This window comes from Molothrus ater, chromosome 4 (genome assembly GCF_012460135.2).
Source record: "Molothrus ater isolate BHLD 08-10-18 breed brown headed cowbird chromosome 4, BPBGC_Mater_1.1, whole genome shotgun sequence".
Taxonomy (NCBI): Eukaryota; Metazoa; Chordata; class Aves; order Passeriformes; family Icteridae; genus Molothrus; species Molothrus ater.
In genome coordinates this window covers 43,251,467-43,265,726 of record NC_050481.2, presented here as the reverse complement: position 1 = coordinate 43,265,726, position 14,260 = coordinate 43,251,467, and the positions used below count along the sequence as shown (strand labels likewise).

The following is a 14,260-nucleotide window of genomic DNA, read 5'->3' as shown; positions in this document are numbered from 1 at the left end:
GAAAGCTGTGTCACTCAGTTACAAATATGCCTTTATGCTATGATCTGGCACTGGACGGGTGCCATATATTTGGGTATTTGAGGTATGTCATATGCTATACCTCCATTAAGTGCAACAAGACATTGCTGTTTTTCATAACTTTGTATCATTGGGTTGGTAAATGTGCTGTTACTACATCTCTTATGCTGGCCACAGGCTTTTAAGAATAGGACTTTGACTCTTACTGCCATGGAGGTGGTGTTCATATGTTGATCAAATGTTGTCGTATTTTTTTGGCAATTGCCATAGCACTATAATTTGAAAATTATAAAATTTGCTCTTCATTTCATGAAAGTGATATGCTGCAATACTAATACTAACCAGAGGATTCCATTCAGAAGAAAAATAAGTCGAGAGTGTAAAGTAATATGCCCATACTCTCACAATGGCAATGTTAACCTTTCATGGTGCTGTACAAAGAAGCCCCTAAAGCAGCATGATGATCTTTTGTCATATTTTAATCATGTTAAAATGTTCAGCTGGCATGCTGCCTGCTCACAGGATGTCTTCCTCCTTTTACTAACTAGATGCCAAGCAGTGATTCATGTAAGCTGGCATCATGAATTACTATGGATATCAACTCCTGAAGAAAGTCTGTGCATTTTTAGCAGCATTGGTACATTAATCTGAGTTTTCTTTGCTGTAGTAAAATAAAATCTGTCCATCTAAATTGAAGGTAACTTCCTTTTTTTGTCATGGTTTAATCTCAGCCATTGACCAAGCCCCATGCAGCCATTTGCTCACTCCCCCACCAGCAGGATCAGGGAGAGAATTGGAAGGGTAAAAGCCAGAAAATTGAGGGATGAGAAAGAGCACTGTTAGGAAAAGCAAAAGTCATGCACACAAACAAGATTTTTGCAGTAGCCTGACCTCTTACACTTATTTTTTGCATTCAGAATTTTTACAGAGAAATTGGTGCACATTAAAGATCTGTGAACCTAAAAACGTGAGCTCAAGACTTGGGTGGATGTTCTCTACAATTGCTGTTTTGCCATAGTACCTGAGGCTCCTGGCTGAGAAATGAAGTTTCACTGATCTAGGAATTTCACAAATGAATGGCAGAGTTATCCCGGTCCCATAGAGCTTTCAGTCTAAACACAGTGCAAGAAATAGAACTTGGGCACATAAACTAAAAGTGTCAAATGCAATGATACAAAAAGACAGTGTTGATAATATTAAATTCAGTTTTTAAGATAAAAATTTATATAAGATGGTAGTTCTACTTGTGTATATGAGGGTTTCCTCCCAGTTGTGAGGGATCTGCTTGTTGAGAAAAGCAATTCATGATGGAGATGGGCCAAGCTCTCCAAAGAGTTTATAAATCTTAGCCAAGGCTTAGGTAGGATCACTTAAGCAGGGGTTTACATCTCAGGTGTGTGGAGACCTATTAAATTCTTCTATTATAACAATACTGTGCTGCTCTCCACATTTTCCTTGCTGTTTCATGAGGGTTAGCATCCAACCTCTGCCACCTTCTGGCACAAACCTACACTTGCATGTTTCCTGGGTTCCACCATACTATAAAGACTGAGTATGTGTTCGAGCAGAGACATAGATCAATGCTTTAGTTTGAACATAAAGGCTCACAGGTCTTACTATTGCCTTCAAGTATATTTTCAGAGACAAGTATTTAAATAGGATAAAAGAATAAAAGCAAATGGAGAAATAGCCAGGAATTATAGTTAGAGGAGTCCAAGGTTTGACACAGAATGCCATTCCATGTTCAGAATGGCTGAGACCAGGGGGAATTTGATATAGGCAATGGTCCTGGCTTAGTTCAAAGTCTCATTTTCAGGTCTCTTTCAGAATTGATTTTGAGATAGGTTATCAGATGTTTTGATCTCTAACTAAGATGAGAAAAGAGCAGAACCAATATTACAAGGAATGAAGATAAACTCTTCTAACAAGAACATTTTCAATGAAGCTTTCTAAGGAGATAGTCTAAAGTCTGGTCAAAATGAAATTGATTTTTTAAAAGCTGGACAAACCCTGCAGTACTTGCAAACCCTCAGATGAAGAGACTTGGGTGTCTAAATCTGGGTATATGAAAATTTCACCCTCAAGTACAGGCTTAGATAGATCATAACGTATATTTATGAATCCATTCAATGTATTTATATGAGCACATACACTCACATGTGTATAATAGTGGCTTTCAGAAGTAAACATACTCCAATGTTCATCTAAACCCTAGAATTTTTATTCTCAGTATTGACTATCATATTGTAATAATCCTGGAATTCTTAAAAATTGCCCTCAGCAATAGAACAGTATTTTTGACTATTCTGGTGAGAATTGCTGTCTTGTTGTAGTCACAGAGAGGAAAGACATATTGCATTCCTCAAGAAACTCCAGTTCTCTACTTGATTGACTGTTACTAAAAATCCTTTTTTTTTAAATGGGTCTGGTATCTGTTGTTAAATGAAGTTGACATATATAATTGCAAGGTTTGTTTATTCAGTTGTTATTACCACTGATAATTCTTACAGTGCATATTGTTCTCCTGGTTTTTAGGGTATCACATTTGAAGAATTTAGATCATTTTTTCAGTTCTTGAACAATCTAGAAGACTTCACAATTGCAATGCAAATGTATAATTTCGCAAGTCGTTCCATAGGTCAAGGTAAGTATCTGTATTTTTATAAAAATCCATTGATATCCATATAGAACATTGACAAAAACGCAATTTTTTTTAATTTATTTCCTAGTTTGTAGTTTTAATGTTTCCAGTAAAAGGCTAAAAATGCTAGGACTCCAGCTGTGAGAGGAAAAGGCTTGGTCATATCATAAGAGATATCATGTAAAGTTATATAAGTGATGGACAAGCTGAATGCAGAATGGCTGTCCATCAAATCCTACAATACAAGAGTTAAGAGGCACTTGATGACACCAGTGAGAGATCAGATTAAAGTAAACATAAGCATTTCTTTACACAGTGAGCATCTGAAACTTGGCCTTCTGCAAAGGCTGTAGAAGAAAACAGTGTCAGACAGGTCCAAAGAGAGATCAGACAGATTTTTAACAAACCAGTAAGTGGGTACTTAAAGAACCAGGCATGTATGTACCTACTACAATCCTTAATAAAACAGTTGTGATGCCTGGGGAACACAAGGTGAGCAATATGCAAAGTGGTCAGACTTGTGTGCTCTCCTCAAGCAGCCTCTTCATGGGTCTGACCCCATAACACCAGTGTGGTCCTACCTCATGTGGCCTTACCAAGGGATTCTGTCGTTTTCTCTGTGCTCTATTTCTTGGGTTCTGTTTTGTGTCAAATAAGTAAATGGCATATATGCCACATAGGTTTAATTATAATATGATTTTCTAATTTTGTTATTGCACATAGTACAGTATATGGACTGTTATCTTTTTTGTAAAATAATTGGCACAAATTAAGCAGTGTCATTTTATATCAGTTAAGAACTACTTGGTTTAGAACTGTGAAATTCAGTCCTAATTTTCACTTTACATATTTTTGAGTATTTAAATGTGAAATCTCGAGTTAAAAGTTTTGTTATATTTCATAATATACTGTTCACAAAGTACCCTTAAATTCACCTTTTTAAATGTTTTTCCTGGTGTTCTCCTTATGCAGATGAATTCAAGCGTGCTGTGTATGTAGCCACAGGTGTGAAGCTCTCACCACATTTGGTGAACACAGTGTTCAAGATTTTTGATGTCGACAGAGATGACCAGTTGAGTTATAAAGAATTTATTGGCATTATGAAGGACAGACTCAATCGAGGGTTTAGGGTAAGGATTCTAATTTTTATAATTATCTCAGTGGACTTTGCTACTTACTACTACTTTAGCATCTGTAGCACCTGTAGATTTCAAACTAGCAGTGCATATGTTTAAGGACATACATTTATGACATATATTTTAAGACATACATTTATACATTTATAGAAATACTGAAGCAATCTGTAAGATAAAATCCTTCTTAAATTCTTCTTTGGTTTTTTTTTATTAGAAAGCAATACTTAGAGGACATGATGTACCTTTATAATGTGCAAACCAAATAGGAGATGAGAAATCCTCTGTATACTGTCATTTCTTCTGTATTGTGTGATTAGCAGATTAGCATTAAGAATTTTAACAATGGCAGCAATTATGTCTGTATTGCATGCAGAGAAAAGAGAATTTGTCTCTCTCAAGCTCAAGAAGTTTAATTAAAGGTCTAAAACATTATATAAAATACCAAATGCTCATGATGACAGTTGGAAAGAGTTGGAGCAGAAGGTAGTTTTAATTTTCAAATAAAAATTAGTGAAGTGGTGCTGAACAATGCTGTGTTCTTGTTCAGAGCTGATTTTAATAATTAAACCTTGAATCTAATATTCAATTATAATAAGCTAGAGGGCAGGAAATTATTGCAGTCATTTTTTTCTCCTTATGACAGGTGTTAACATTTTAAACTAAATGTAAAGTGGTGTTCTAACCAACAACCTTACTACTTTATTGCTGAGACATAAATCTTAAACTGTATTATGATTCCTAAAGTCACATTTCAATATGTTCTTTTTGTAATTTTAGTTAAATTTAGTTAGCTTCCTAAATGTAATTTTAGAACTTTCTGTGTTGTTGAGTCTAATAGTTGTTTACTTGTTATTTCTGTAATATTATGATCAAACAAAAAATGTGGATAACAGCCCCTGTATTTGTAACAAACTTATTTCCTTGTTGGTCCTCAATTCCTTTTATTATGGTGTGGTAATGATGATTGTTTCACAATTGTTTCACAATTGTTTCAAGTTGTTCAGCTGTATGTTTTAATTGTTTACTAATTGTAAATGTGCAGTGTATGTTAATTTAACCAGCAAACAGTCTGCTTACTAAGTAATTCTTGTATTTATTACATGTTCCTATTTCACAAAATGCATGACAGAAATCACATATAATTCTAAGACTCTTTATCATCCAGCACTATTCAGTCTTATGTATGTATCTTGCTTTTCCTTGAAGCACTATAAAATATTCCAGTGGACTGTAAAAGAACTACAAAGAATAGCCAGTATTCCGAAGAATAACAGTCTTTCATTAATTATAATTCTAATTTAAGTTAAATATCAGACATCTGCTGATTGGGAGACAACTGTGATTTGGTCCTGTAATTCTGTTAAATACATTCTCTTCACTAATCAGTAATATTCCAAGACAATTACAATAGTAAACTGAAGAATTACAATTTCCAGTAAGTTTTCATAAGTGTCACACAAACCAATTTTTTCCAAGAGTGGATAATAGTAAAAATTCTGCAAAAATTTGCCTTCATAAAAAAAAAAAATTCTGCAAAAATTTTGCTTTAATAAACACCCCCCACCCATTGCAGTCTAGGTTTAGAATAAAAAGTAGAAAATGCCAAAGAACCTTTTTCCCAGAACAAATTGGTGGAAAGTGTCATTAATTGCTTCCTATTGTGTTTGTATGGTAAATGTTGCAGAGTATTTAATGTGTCCAAAACAAGTAAAACTTTGCCCTCTTGCTCCTACAATGTGGAGGGCTCAAATGTCATCTTGTGCTAAATCAAAACTAACAAATTACTAACATTTTCTTTATCAATAACTGTGGCTTGAATCTGTATGAAAATTTGGTCATTTTCATTATACAGATAAGAAATCGTAACAGCTTCAGCTTATTCAGTATTTTATAGCAACATAGAAATCTTGGCCATGAGAAATCTGAACCCCTTTATGAAGTATAAATGCCTGATTTATTTAAGTATTTTACAATTAATGTCTGCCAATTAATGTAGTGTCTGAGTATCTCTCTAAAAAAATCCCAAAATAGCAGTTTCAGTTGTGATCCCAAAATAACAGTTTCAGGCCTGTGATTTGAAGTACAATTTTACAATTAACATCTTTTACTTAGAAATTCTACCTTTTTAAAAGTTGTTTCACTAATTAGGTTTGCCCAGAATCTTGAGGCCATTACAAGATTTGGTACTGGGACCATGTATTTTAGAAAAGGGCATTTTGTGGTTATATAGTCGGACTAAAGTGAACCTATTTAAGAGCAAGGAGTCACACAAGTCTAATGAAAATGCAGTTCTGAAACATCAGTCAATATGCCACAGGTTTGTCTTATTTAAAAGCTTAAAAACTTCAGGAGGGTCAGGTACTGCCTCTTACAGGAACACAATAAATATTGATTTTAATACATACTTTAGATACGATTTTGGAAAAGTAAATGTCTTAAAGACTTTACCAAATGAAACTTCTCTTTTTCTGCAATTTTGTAGCCCAACCTGAAACCTTGTTTTTGTTTTAGCAGTTTGATGCAAACTCATATGTTAAGCTGCCATCAAGTGGTCAGTCAGAGTATTGCCATAAACTTACTAAATGTTCAAACATGAAAAGCTTTTTTTTTTGCTTACTGTTTAGTTAAAATAATTATTTCCCTTTCTTTTTCAAATTTAAAAATATATAGGAAGATTCCCTTTCCTTTAAAAATTCCATTTTTAAACTGGAAGTATTGAAAATCAATGACTGAATGATAAACATTTTGCAAAACACATAGTGTACTGTATCTCCTAGCTATTTGTCAATTAAAGCCATTTTTTTGTATTTTCATGATACCGTTTGTCTTATGCTTACCCCTGGCTGCCTTCACGTGTTGTCTGCATCTGCACACTTCTCCATCTTCTGCTCCACAGGGCTACAAACCTATACAGAGGTACACTACTTTCAAATCCTGCGTGAGGAAGGAGCTCTATAGCAGATAAATGACGGTATGTGTTGGCCACCAGTCTGAGTGTGCTGGCATGCCTGCAGGAATGGCTGAATGTTGAACTGTCACTGCTTTGTTTCCTGTTCCAAAACTCAGGAATAGGTTATATGGCTGCAAGCTATGTAGTAGCTCAAGGCATCATGTTGTGTTTTGACTGAAGCAATAGAATTTTATCCTGGAGTTGGTAATGACTGACTCACACTGTCACTGTTCTGTGAGCCAGCTGTGGTTTTGTATTGTGTTCAAATTAGGAAAAGTATTTTTTCTTAGTTTCTGTTGCTGTTTTCTGTCTGTCCCATTACCTCTTTCTAAGTAATTTCTCTGGTAGCTATAGCTAATAAGTATTTACCAAGGAAGATTATAGAGGCAGATTTTTCTGATTTTTAGTGACGTGATTCTCCTTTGATTTATACTGCTACATTCTTGAAAGCAATCATGTATTTTTGCCTCAATCACTGCTGTACCAGCATTTTGAAAAATCAGCACTGGGTCCACACATAATCACGATGGCCCTTTTCCCATATCCACTACATGAAAGTCCATCTGTTCAGTTCAATTGTTTACTGCAGATTTCAGTGTGGAAACTGGGGTGTGCATACGCTGTAGCCGTGCTGTGAAACTGTTTGTCACACAGGGGATATAGACACTGCACTAGTAGACATTTCTCCTCTTGCATGAAGAGTTTGTTCCTTTGCAATTTAAGGGGTTTTCCTGTTTCCATGTAAAGAATTTGCAGGAGTTGCTCTGAAGGCTGGTGGCCCCCAGATGTTTTTTTTACAGAGGGGAGGAGCAAAGAGATGTACACCATGACAAGCAAGGCCCCATGGCCAGTGTCTGCTCTGAGTGACCCTGTGAGGAGTCCAGCACATCTCCTGCTCCTGAGCCAGGAGGGTTTGACTTCATTCCCCTGCTGGCTTTAATTCTGAGGCACAATGTTAAGCTGAGGCTTTTTGTTAAATACTATACCCCAATACTGAAGCATTGTACTACTATGTGAGGGACAGAAGAGGAAATTTGATGTCAACAGAGCGTCTGGTTTCTCCACATTACTAATGGGAAGTGTAAATGACTAATAAAGTAGTTAAATTTTTTAAAATTTAATATTTCAGTAATCCAAGTCGCTAGTCACATGAGAGGAAGTCATGGCTTTAGTTTAATCTTATGTAACTTTATATCTTTTAAACTTTTGACTTTCAAAGATTCTTTTCTTCTTTTCTCATGTATTTTTAAAAATAGTTATTAGGAGTACTTTGTCTTTTAGTCAAAACCCATATTGTGGTTTCATATTAAGTATTATTTAAACTGTAACTTATCAAGATGTGGAACAGCTCTTACAGGAAACTGGCAAAATGCTACATAGTCATGATGCTTCCCTAATAATTTCAGTGAAGGGTTTGTGACCAAGTGGAAGAAAATGCAGTGACACAAAGGAATCCAGTATCTAATCAACAAACCTAATAAAATTATTTTGGTGACAGAAAGAGAGACTGTGGTAAAAGCATCAAGTATGCATATGTCAACACCTTGTCAGATCTAACTTCAGGCACTAAATTAATTAATTCATATGCTGAGATGATGTAAACTGGGAAAAAAGGTTTAGAAAGGGAGATTCTGTTCATTCTGTATAAAGTCATTCTCAAAAAAAATTTGAATTATAGTACGTCTACACTACCCATTTGGAGAGAGAAGAAATCAGGTTAGCTTTCAGAGCATGGACTTGGCTACAGCCAACCTCACTGAGTTGATGCAGAAGCCTCTAGTTATTTACCCTGCTCTTCTTCCCACCTGGAGCTCCTGGATGTAACAAAAATTCTCATTGTATCCAGGCTTGTTTGAGTAGTAGGTCTGTATCAAATACCTGTTGCCTGTGCACTGAAGAATACAATGTAAGCCTTGTATACATAGAATTCTCTCTTCCCTGCTGACACATTAGTTTGCTACTGCTCTTCACTTGAGCAACTGCTTCTTATCACGAGTCAGAATCACAGAATGGTTAAGGTCAGAAAAGACCCCTGAGATCAAGCCCAGGCTGGTTACAGTGATGTAACCAGCTGTTGGCTGGTGCAAAACATGGCATAACTCAGAATATTTCTTCAGATTTGTTGTAAACTTCTCCTAATGGAAATGGAATCTTTAGCCAAGGCATGTGAAGTGATTTGGAAAGTACTGTGGAGTAGAATAGAGATAGTTCTGTCTTTGCCATACATTGTGGAGTGAAAGGATTTTACAAAATTCTAAAATCATTATTTTCAAATTAATTTATAATTTGAAAAGATAATAAAAATTGAATCATTGGAGATTTGAAAGGAACAATTTCAATAGGTAATTAAATTTCAGTCTGATGTCCAAAGAAGCACATAAATGTACATAAAATACAAAAATCAGCTGCAACTACATCCCACAGTTAGGTGCAGTACAACTACTATTAATTTTACTTTTTTTCCAAATATAAATGTACAGTTCATTGTGCTTTGAAACACTGTGCTTTTCTATGGTAAATGTAGAGCTCTGGTGAAGGAGATTAAGATACTTGGCAGGCTTGCCATAGATTATACCCCACTGTGAATCTGCCCTTTGACAAGCAATAAACAGCACATTATGCTGTACATCACATATCTCTAAAATGCACTAATGCCATTACTCCACAGTGTAAAGAATGTTGTACCCTTATCATAAATAATGCAGATTTCTCCTTGGGGAGCAACTGTACAAGCTGTGTGTGGTCCCTGCAGGGCACACAGCCTGACTGGGCATTGCAGGTACTGCTTTGCATACTCTGCAGGGAGAACTGAAAAAACACCTTTGTGGAGAACTGCCTGACACAGCACAGAGGAGAGCTCTGCTTTGAATGTCCTTTGACAGGATTATCTAGGAAATTTCTAACAAAGCCCTTCAAAGTTAATTTCCAAAAAGGGATGCTAGAAACCAACTTATAAAGGGATTCAAGTCCATCTAAAGTACTGTTTGCTAAATGTTTTCAGTAACTGTAATAGATACTTAGACCATAACTGTGATTTTATTGACTACTGAAGTAATGAAAGTAATTACAACATCACAAATGTAAATCTAGAAGTTAATTTGTATGTACTAGTAATTTTCTGAGAATCTTAAGATTTTTTTAAATTCAAATAATTGATTTCTAGGTGTTCTGAATATTGTGGGTTTTCAAAATTTCTGATTACAAGCTTTTAGGAGGTAATGCTTAATAGCTGAAAATAGTACCTTGAGACTAAGTGAGGAAGGAAATTTATTTTGAAAAAGACATTAAAAACTGAAGAGTGGATTCAGAACCTCATTTCTAGCCATTTCAACTATAAATTGCTTTCTTCTGTAAACACTTTATCCTGTCAAGTGAAATTAAATTTTTCATGTAACTAATCTTTAAAGTTTTTTATTTCTGTAGTTTCCTAGTACACAGCAATTTAATACATCTAGTGTATTAAAGGGAGCTTTAAAAAAGCTCCCTTTAAAAACAGCTTTAAAAAAATGAAAGAGTCTGTTGCTTAGTGTTTGAAGAGACTTTTGCTTACCTCTTCTCTAAAGCAGAGAGGTGAGAAGTGTGTGATTAGGCACACCTTCCTGACTCATCTTACAAAAGTAATTGGAAATTGCAGAACTTGGGCTTTTGATCCTAAACCTGACAAGAAGCTTAAAAATATACCTGGATACAGTGGGAGGAGAATGTTCCAGTGAAACATGAAAGCATTGCAGAACATGTGGACAAGCTGTTCCTTCTGGGGATTTGGTACACTGAGAGTACATACAACAACAGTGCATACATTAGAAATAAGTAGATGAATAGTCAGTGTATTTCAGCATTTCTTTTAATGACTTTCATGAACATTTCTCTGAACTTGTTTCATAAAATAAAAAATAAATGCATATCTTAAAGCACAGGTTAATAAACTGAATATGCTTTTGTTAAATAATGCACTGCAATATGCAAGTTATGCATTTTTTCATTAGACTGACTATAAATACCAGCTAAATTTTGCATTCATGTAAGTATGGTTTCCAATATTTCTTTTAACATCATCATATACTACTGTGGATTAAATTGTGTGCTGAATATCTACAACTTCTTTATAAACTTCAGTGCTTTTTAACTAAACAAGATGAGGGATAAAAATAAATAGATGTAGGCTTCAGTGTCCAATGGTGGATTTTCATGTACTGCAGTGTGGCAATTTCTTTAACATCTTCACTCAGTTCAACCAAAACAAGGTATTGGACAGTCTCACCGTGTGTCCTGGTTTTAGCTCAGAGTGAGTTAATTTTCTTCCTAGTGTCTGGTACAGTGCTGTGTTTTAAATACAGGATGAGAATACTATTGATGACACACTGATGTCCTGGTTGCTATGAGCAGTGCTTACACAGAGTCAAGGACTGCTCAGCTCCTCACCCCACCCCACGTGCAAGGAGGCTGGGCGTGCACAAGGAGTTGGGAGGGGACACAGCCAGGACAACTGACCCCAACTGGCCCAGGGGATACTCCACACCATGTGGCATATGCTCAGCATATAAACCAGGAGGAAAGTGGTTTGTTTCCCCAGTTGCTCTAATTTGTATCTCTCCATCTATTTTTTACACTTACTGTGAAAATAGACTTGTGGAGTTAGGAACAGTGGAAGAAATAATGAGATCTAGTGATAAATACAGAGAGCATAGAGCACAGAGCAGTGAATCTCCCAGGCCAGCCCTTGGCCAGTTCTCCTCTCCATTCAGTGGAAAACTATTCATGTTGCAGAACTAAAATTTAGGATTAAGTTAATCTAATATACAGAAGCTTTCACGTCATCTGCCCATATGGTATTTGGCTTTTAGTGCCTCAGTTTAATGAACATCAATAATTTTCTGTGCTTTTTGTTTGGGGTCATAGGTGAACTTTTCAGTACAGTGTCAATACAAAGAAGCAAGGAACAAAACTAGAGAGGGAGCTGGGCATACCTGAATAAAGAGGAAATATTTTCTTGCATCTTTTAATATAAATAGGCTATTGGTTGAATGCTAATTGTGTGCTGTGAAGTGAGGATGCCTTTTGAATACTTAACCTATGTACGGATTTCTAACTCTCATTTTACAGACATAAGTTTGATCTCCCACTATTTTAATATTAAAAAACCTATCTAGTATGTATCAGTCTGAATAAAACTTAAGGTAGAATTAATGAATTTAGTGGATGGTATCTTTTTTCCAATTGTATGTTTTTCACTTTTCACAGGAGACTCCGAAGTATGGTTGGAAGGAATATTACTCTTGTGTGATGACTGTAACCAGTGAGCATCTCAGAGATCTATGGAAGCAATTTCGGAGACGAGATATGCTGAGATAAAGGAAGGAAGCAGGATTATCTGCACTGGCTAAAATTATTTATTCCCATGAATTCTTAACAAAGAACAAACTAACCCAGGTGAATGGCGAATCTTCCAGCTGCAGCAGAAAACACAGAACTTCTTTTCCACTTAGTGTAGTGATCATCAACTCTTAAAACTGCTTTTCAGTATGGATTTTATTTAATTGATGAATTAACTATGCCATGTGAGTGGGCAAAGCCTTCTTTTGTAAGAACGCCTTTTGAATATTATTTTTTATTATTTTGAGATAAATTTGTGATTTAAAAGGAAACAAAAATAAGTCTTACACCTGGGCAGGAAGATGTTTGGCAGTGAAGAGAAACCGCCTGCATCAGCTTAGACTGTGAATTCACTTTCAGATGGGCACTATTAAAAGTTTGTGCTAAACTGAAAATGCGACTACATTAAGTAGCATAAGAATTACACATGAGTTGAATGGACAAATTAAAGTCTTAGAGGCTGTTATTTTGCAAGGAGTAAAGCTGTTACAGTTATAATGTGAATGATAGGTATTTACCTAGGAAAAGTACTGTATGAACTACAATGTTCAGATTCTCCAAGTCTTATTATTATGTTTATGAATTTATCCTTTAAAAAATAGTACAGATTTTAAGATGTCTTACAAGTAGTGTGTCAAAGACAAGTCAAAATGTTCAAATTCATGTAGCACACACTTTGTAATATTTATTATAAATTTTATTGCCATACACTGGTATGTTTCAGGTAGAGTACAAATTCATGTGTTTATTGTGAATAGTGCACTTTTAATGAAGTGGCACTGAATAGAAGTTATAGTTGTCTAATTTGCTACTCTGGAATGCCGTATCTGAAAACTAGATAAATAGCTTGTGTTTGTGTCAAACCAAAACAAAACAAAACATGAATGCATGCACAGCACAGAACAACACTAAGTAGTATTATTTGAATATTACTTGTTTGCTATTCAGCAGCAGCCTATTTCCTTACTCCCTATTAACATTATTGTTAGGTAGTAGGAATTAAATCCACACAAACAAAACCAAATATTTTTTACACCCTTCTTGAAGAGATTTACTGGATATTGAATAAATCTGTATCTGTTTAGGAAAAGACTGTGCCATGAAATAATTCCAGCTGAATACGCACACACTTGAACTAATGTCAAAAAATTGTCATCAGAAGCAGAAATATTCGGTAATCAGACAATTAAAACAGAACTAAAATAATGCTTTTAGATATCTTACTACTCCAAATCATGAAATAAAACTTTTTACAGTTTTATTCAGTGCACATGTTGCTCAGTTATCATCTTAAATGTCATGTGAATAGATGTATGGTGTCTGTGTAACAGTGCACCTAAGTTTTGAAATGCTTAATTTATAGTAACATATATTTCTGGTAGAAAAACCAAAACAAATGAGAAGGAAGCTTTTTTTAAGAAATTCCACACTGAGAATTAAAAAAAAAATAAATTTGCTAAGTATGGCTTTTATCTGAAAAAATAAAACCACAAAACCCAGGCCAGTTCAGAAAACTATCAAAGGATGATACTTCAGTTAATATTTCATGATAAATAAATTCAAAATTTCCACCTTGTGTCCTTAAACTATTGACAGCAAGAAATACATCAAATAAATTGAGATAGAGGTTCTTGAATTGACACAGCAGAACAGAGGTAAGCTGCAGCCCCTGAGTGATCACTTAGGGAATCAGCTGTATTCAATGTATTGTCTCGGTACACAGAACTGTCTCACTGCTTCTTGTCAGCACATGCAAAACCCAGTTTGCTACTTCAGTGGCAAAGGACAAAGAAGAGAGAAGAAAACACTGGGAGTCACTGAAGGGGTTCCCATCCTTCCTTCTCATTCATGACTGTCACTCACAGTGACCTCCCCTTGGAGGAAGCAGCTGTACCATCATCATTTCGCTGCTCCACTGCCCTAGGCAATAGTGCACTTTGCTTTTATGGCTGGCTTGAAGCAATTTTTGCATTTTTCTATAAATTTCTTATCTATAGTTACTTAATATTAAATAGAATGTGAAAGTGTCAGATTAGTTTTTAAGACTATTTTTCTTCATGTTTAATAAAATTATTTAATATAAATATGAATATATACATATAATATTCTTGTTTATTTCAAAATAAATGCACTTGAAACTAA

General features: G+C 35.1%; 1 protein-coding gene across 8 annotated transcripts in view; it reads left to right on the top strand.

Moving 5' to 3' along the window:
- The window catches only part of MICU3 (mitochondrial calcium uptake family member 3), a 52,533-nt gene extending 38,273 nt beyond the window's left edge, over nt 1–14,260 (top strand). For 4 of the 8 annotated variants that reach the window (XM_054514553.1, XM_054514549.1, XM_054514552.1 and 1 more), the window contains 4 exons: nt 2,554–2,662; nt 3,632–3,789; nt 6,692–6,766; nt 11,987–12,100. In XM_054514553.1, the coding sequence (XP_054370528.1) occupies nt 2,554–2,662; nt 3,632–3,789; nt 6,692–6,760 (336 nt within the window). In that variant the 3' untranslated portion in view covers nt 6,761–6,766; nt 11,987–12,100. Of the gene's footprint in view, nt 1–2,553; nt 2,663–3,631; nt 3,790–6,691; nt 6,767–11,986 lie in introns of all 8 variants that reach the window. The other 4 variants (XM_054514550.1, XM_054514551.1, XM_054514547.1 and 1 more) reach the window with 1 other exon arrangement.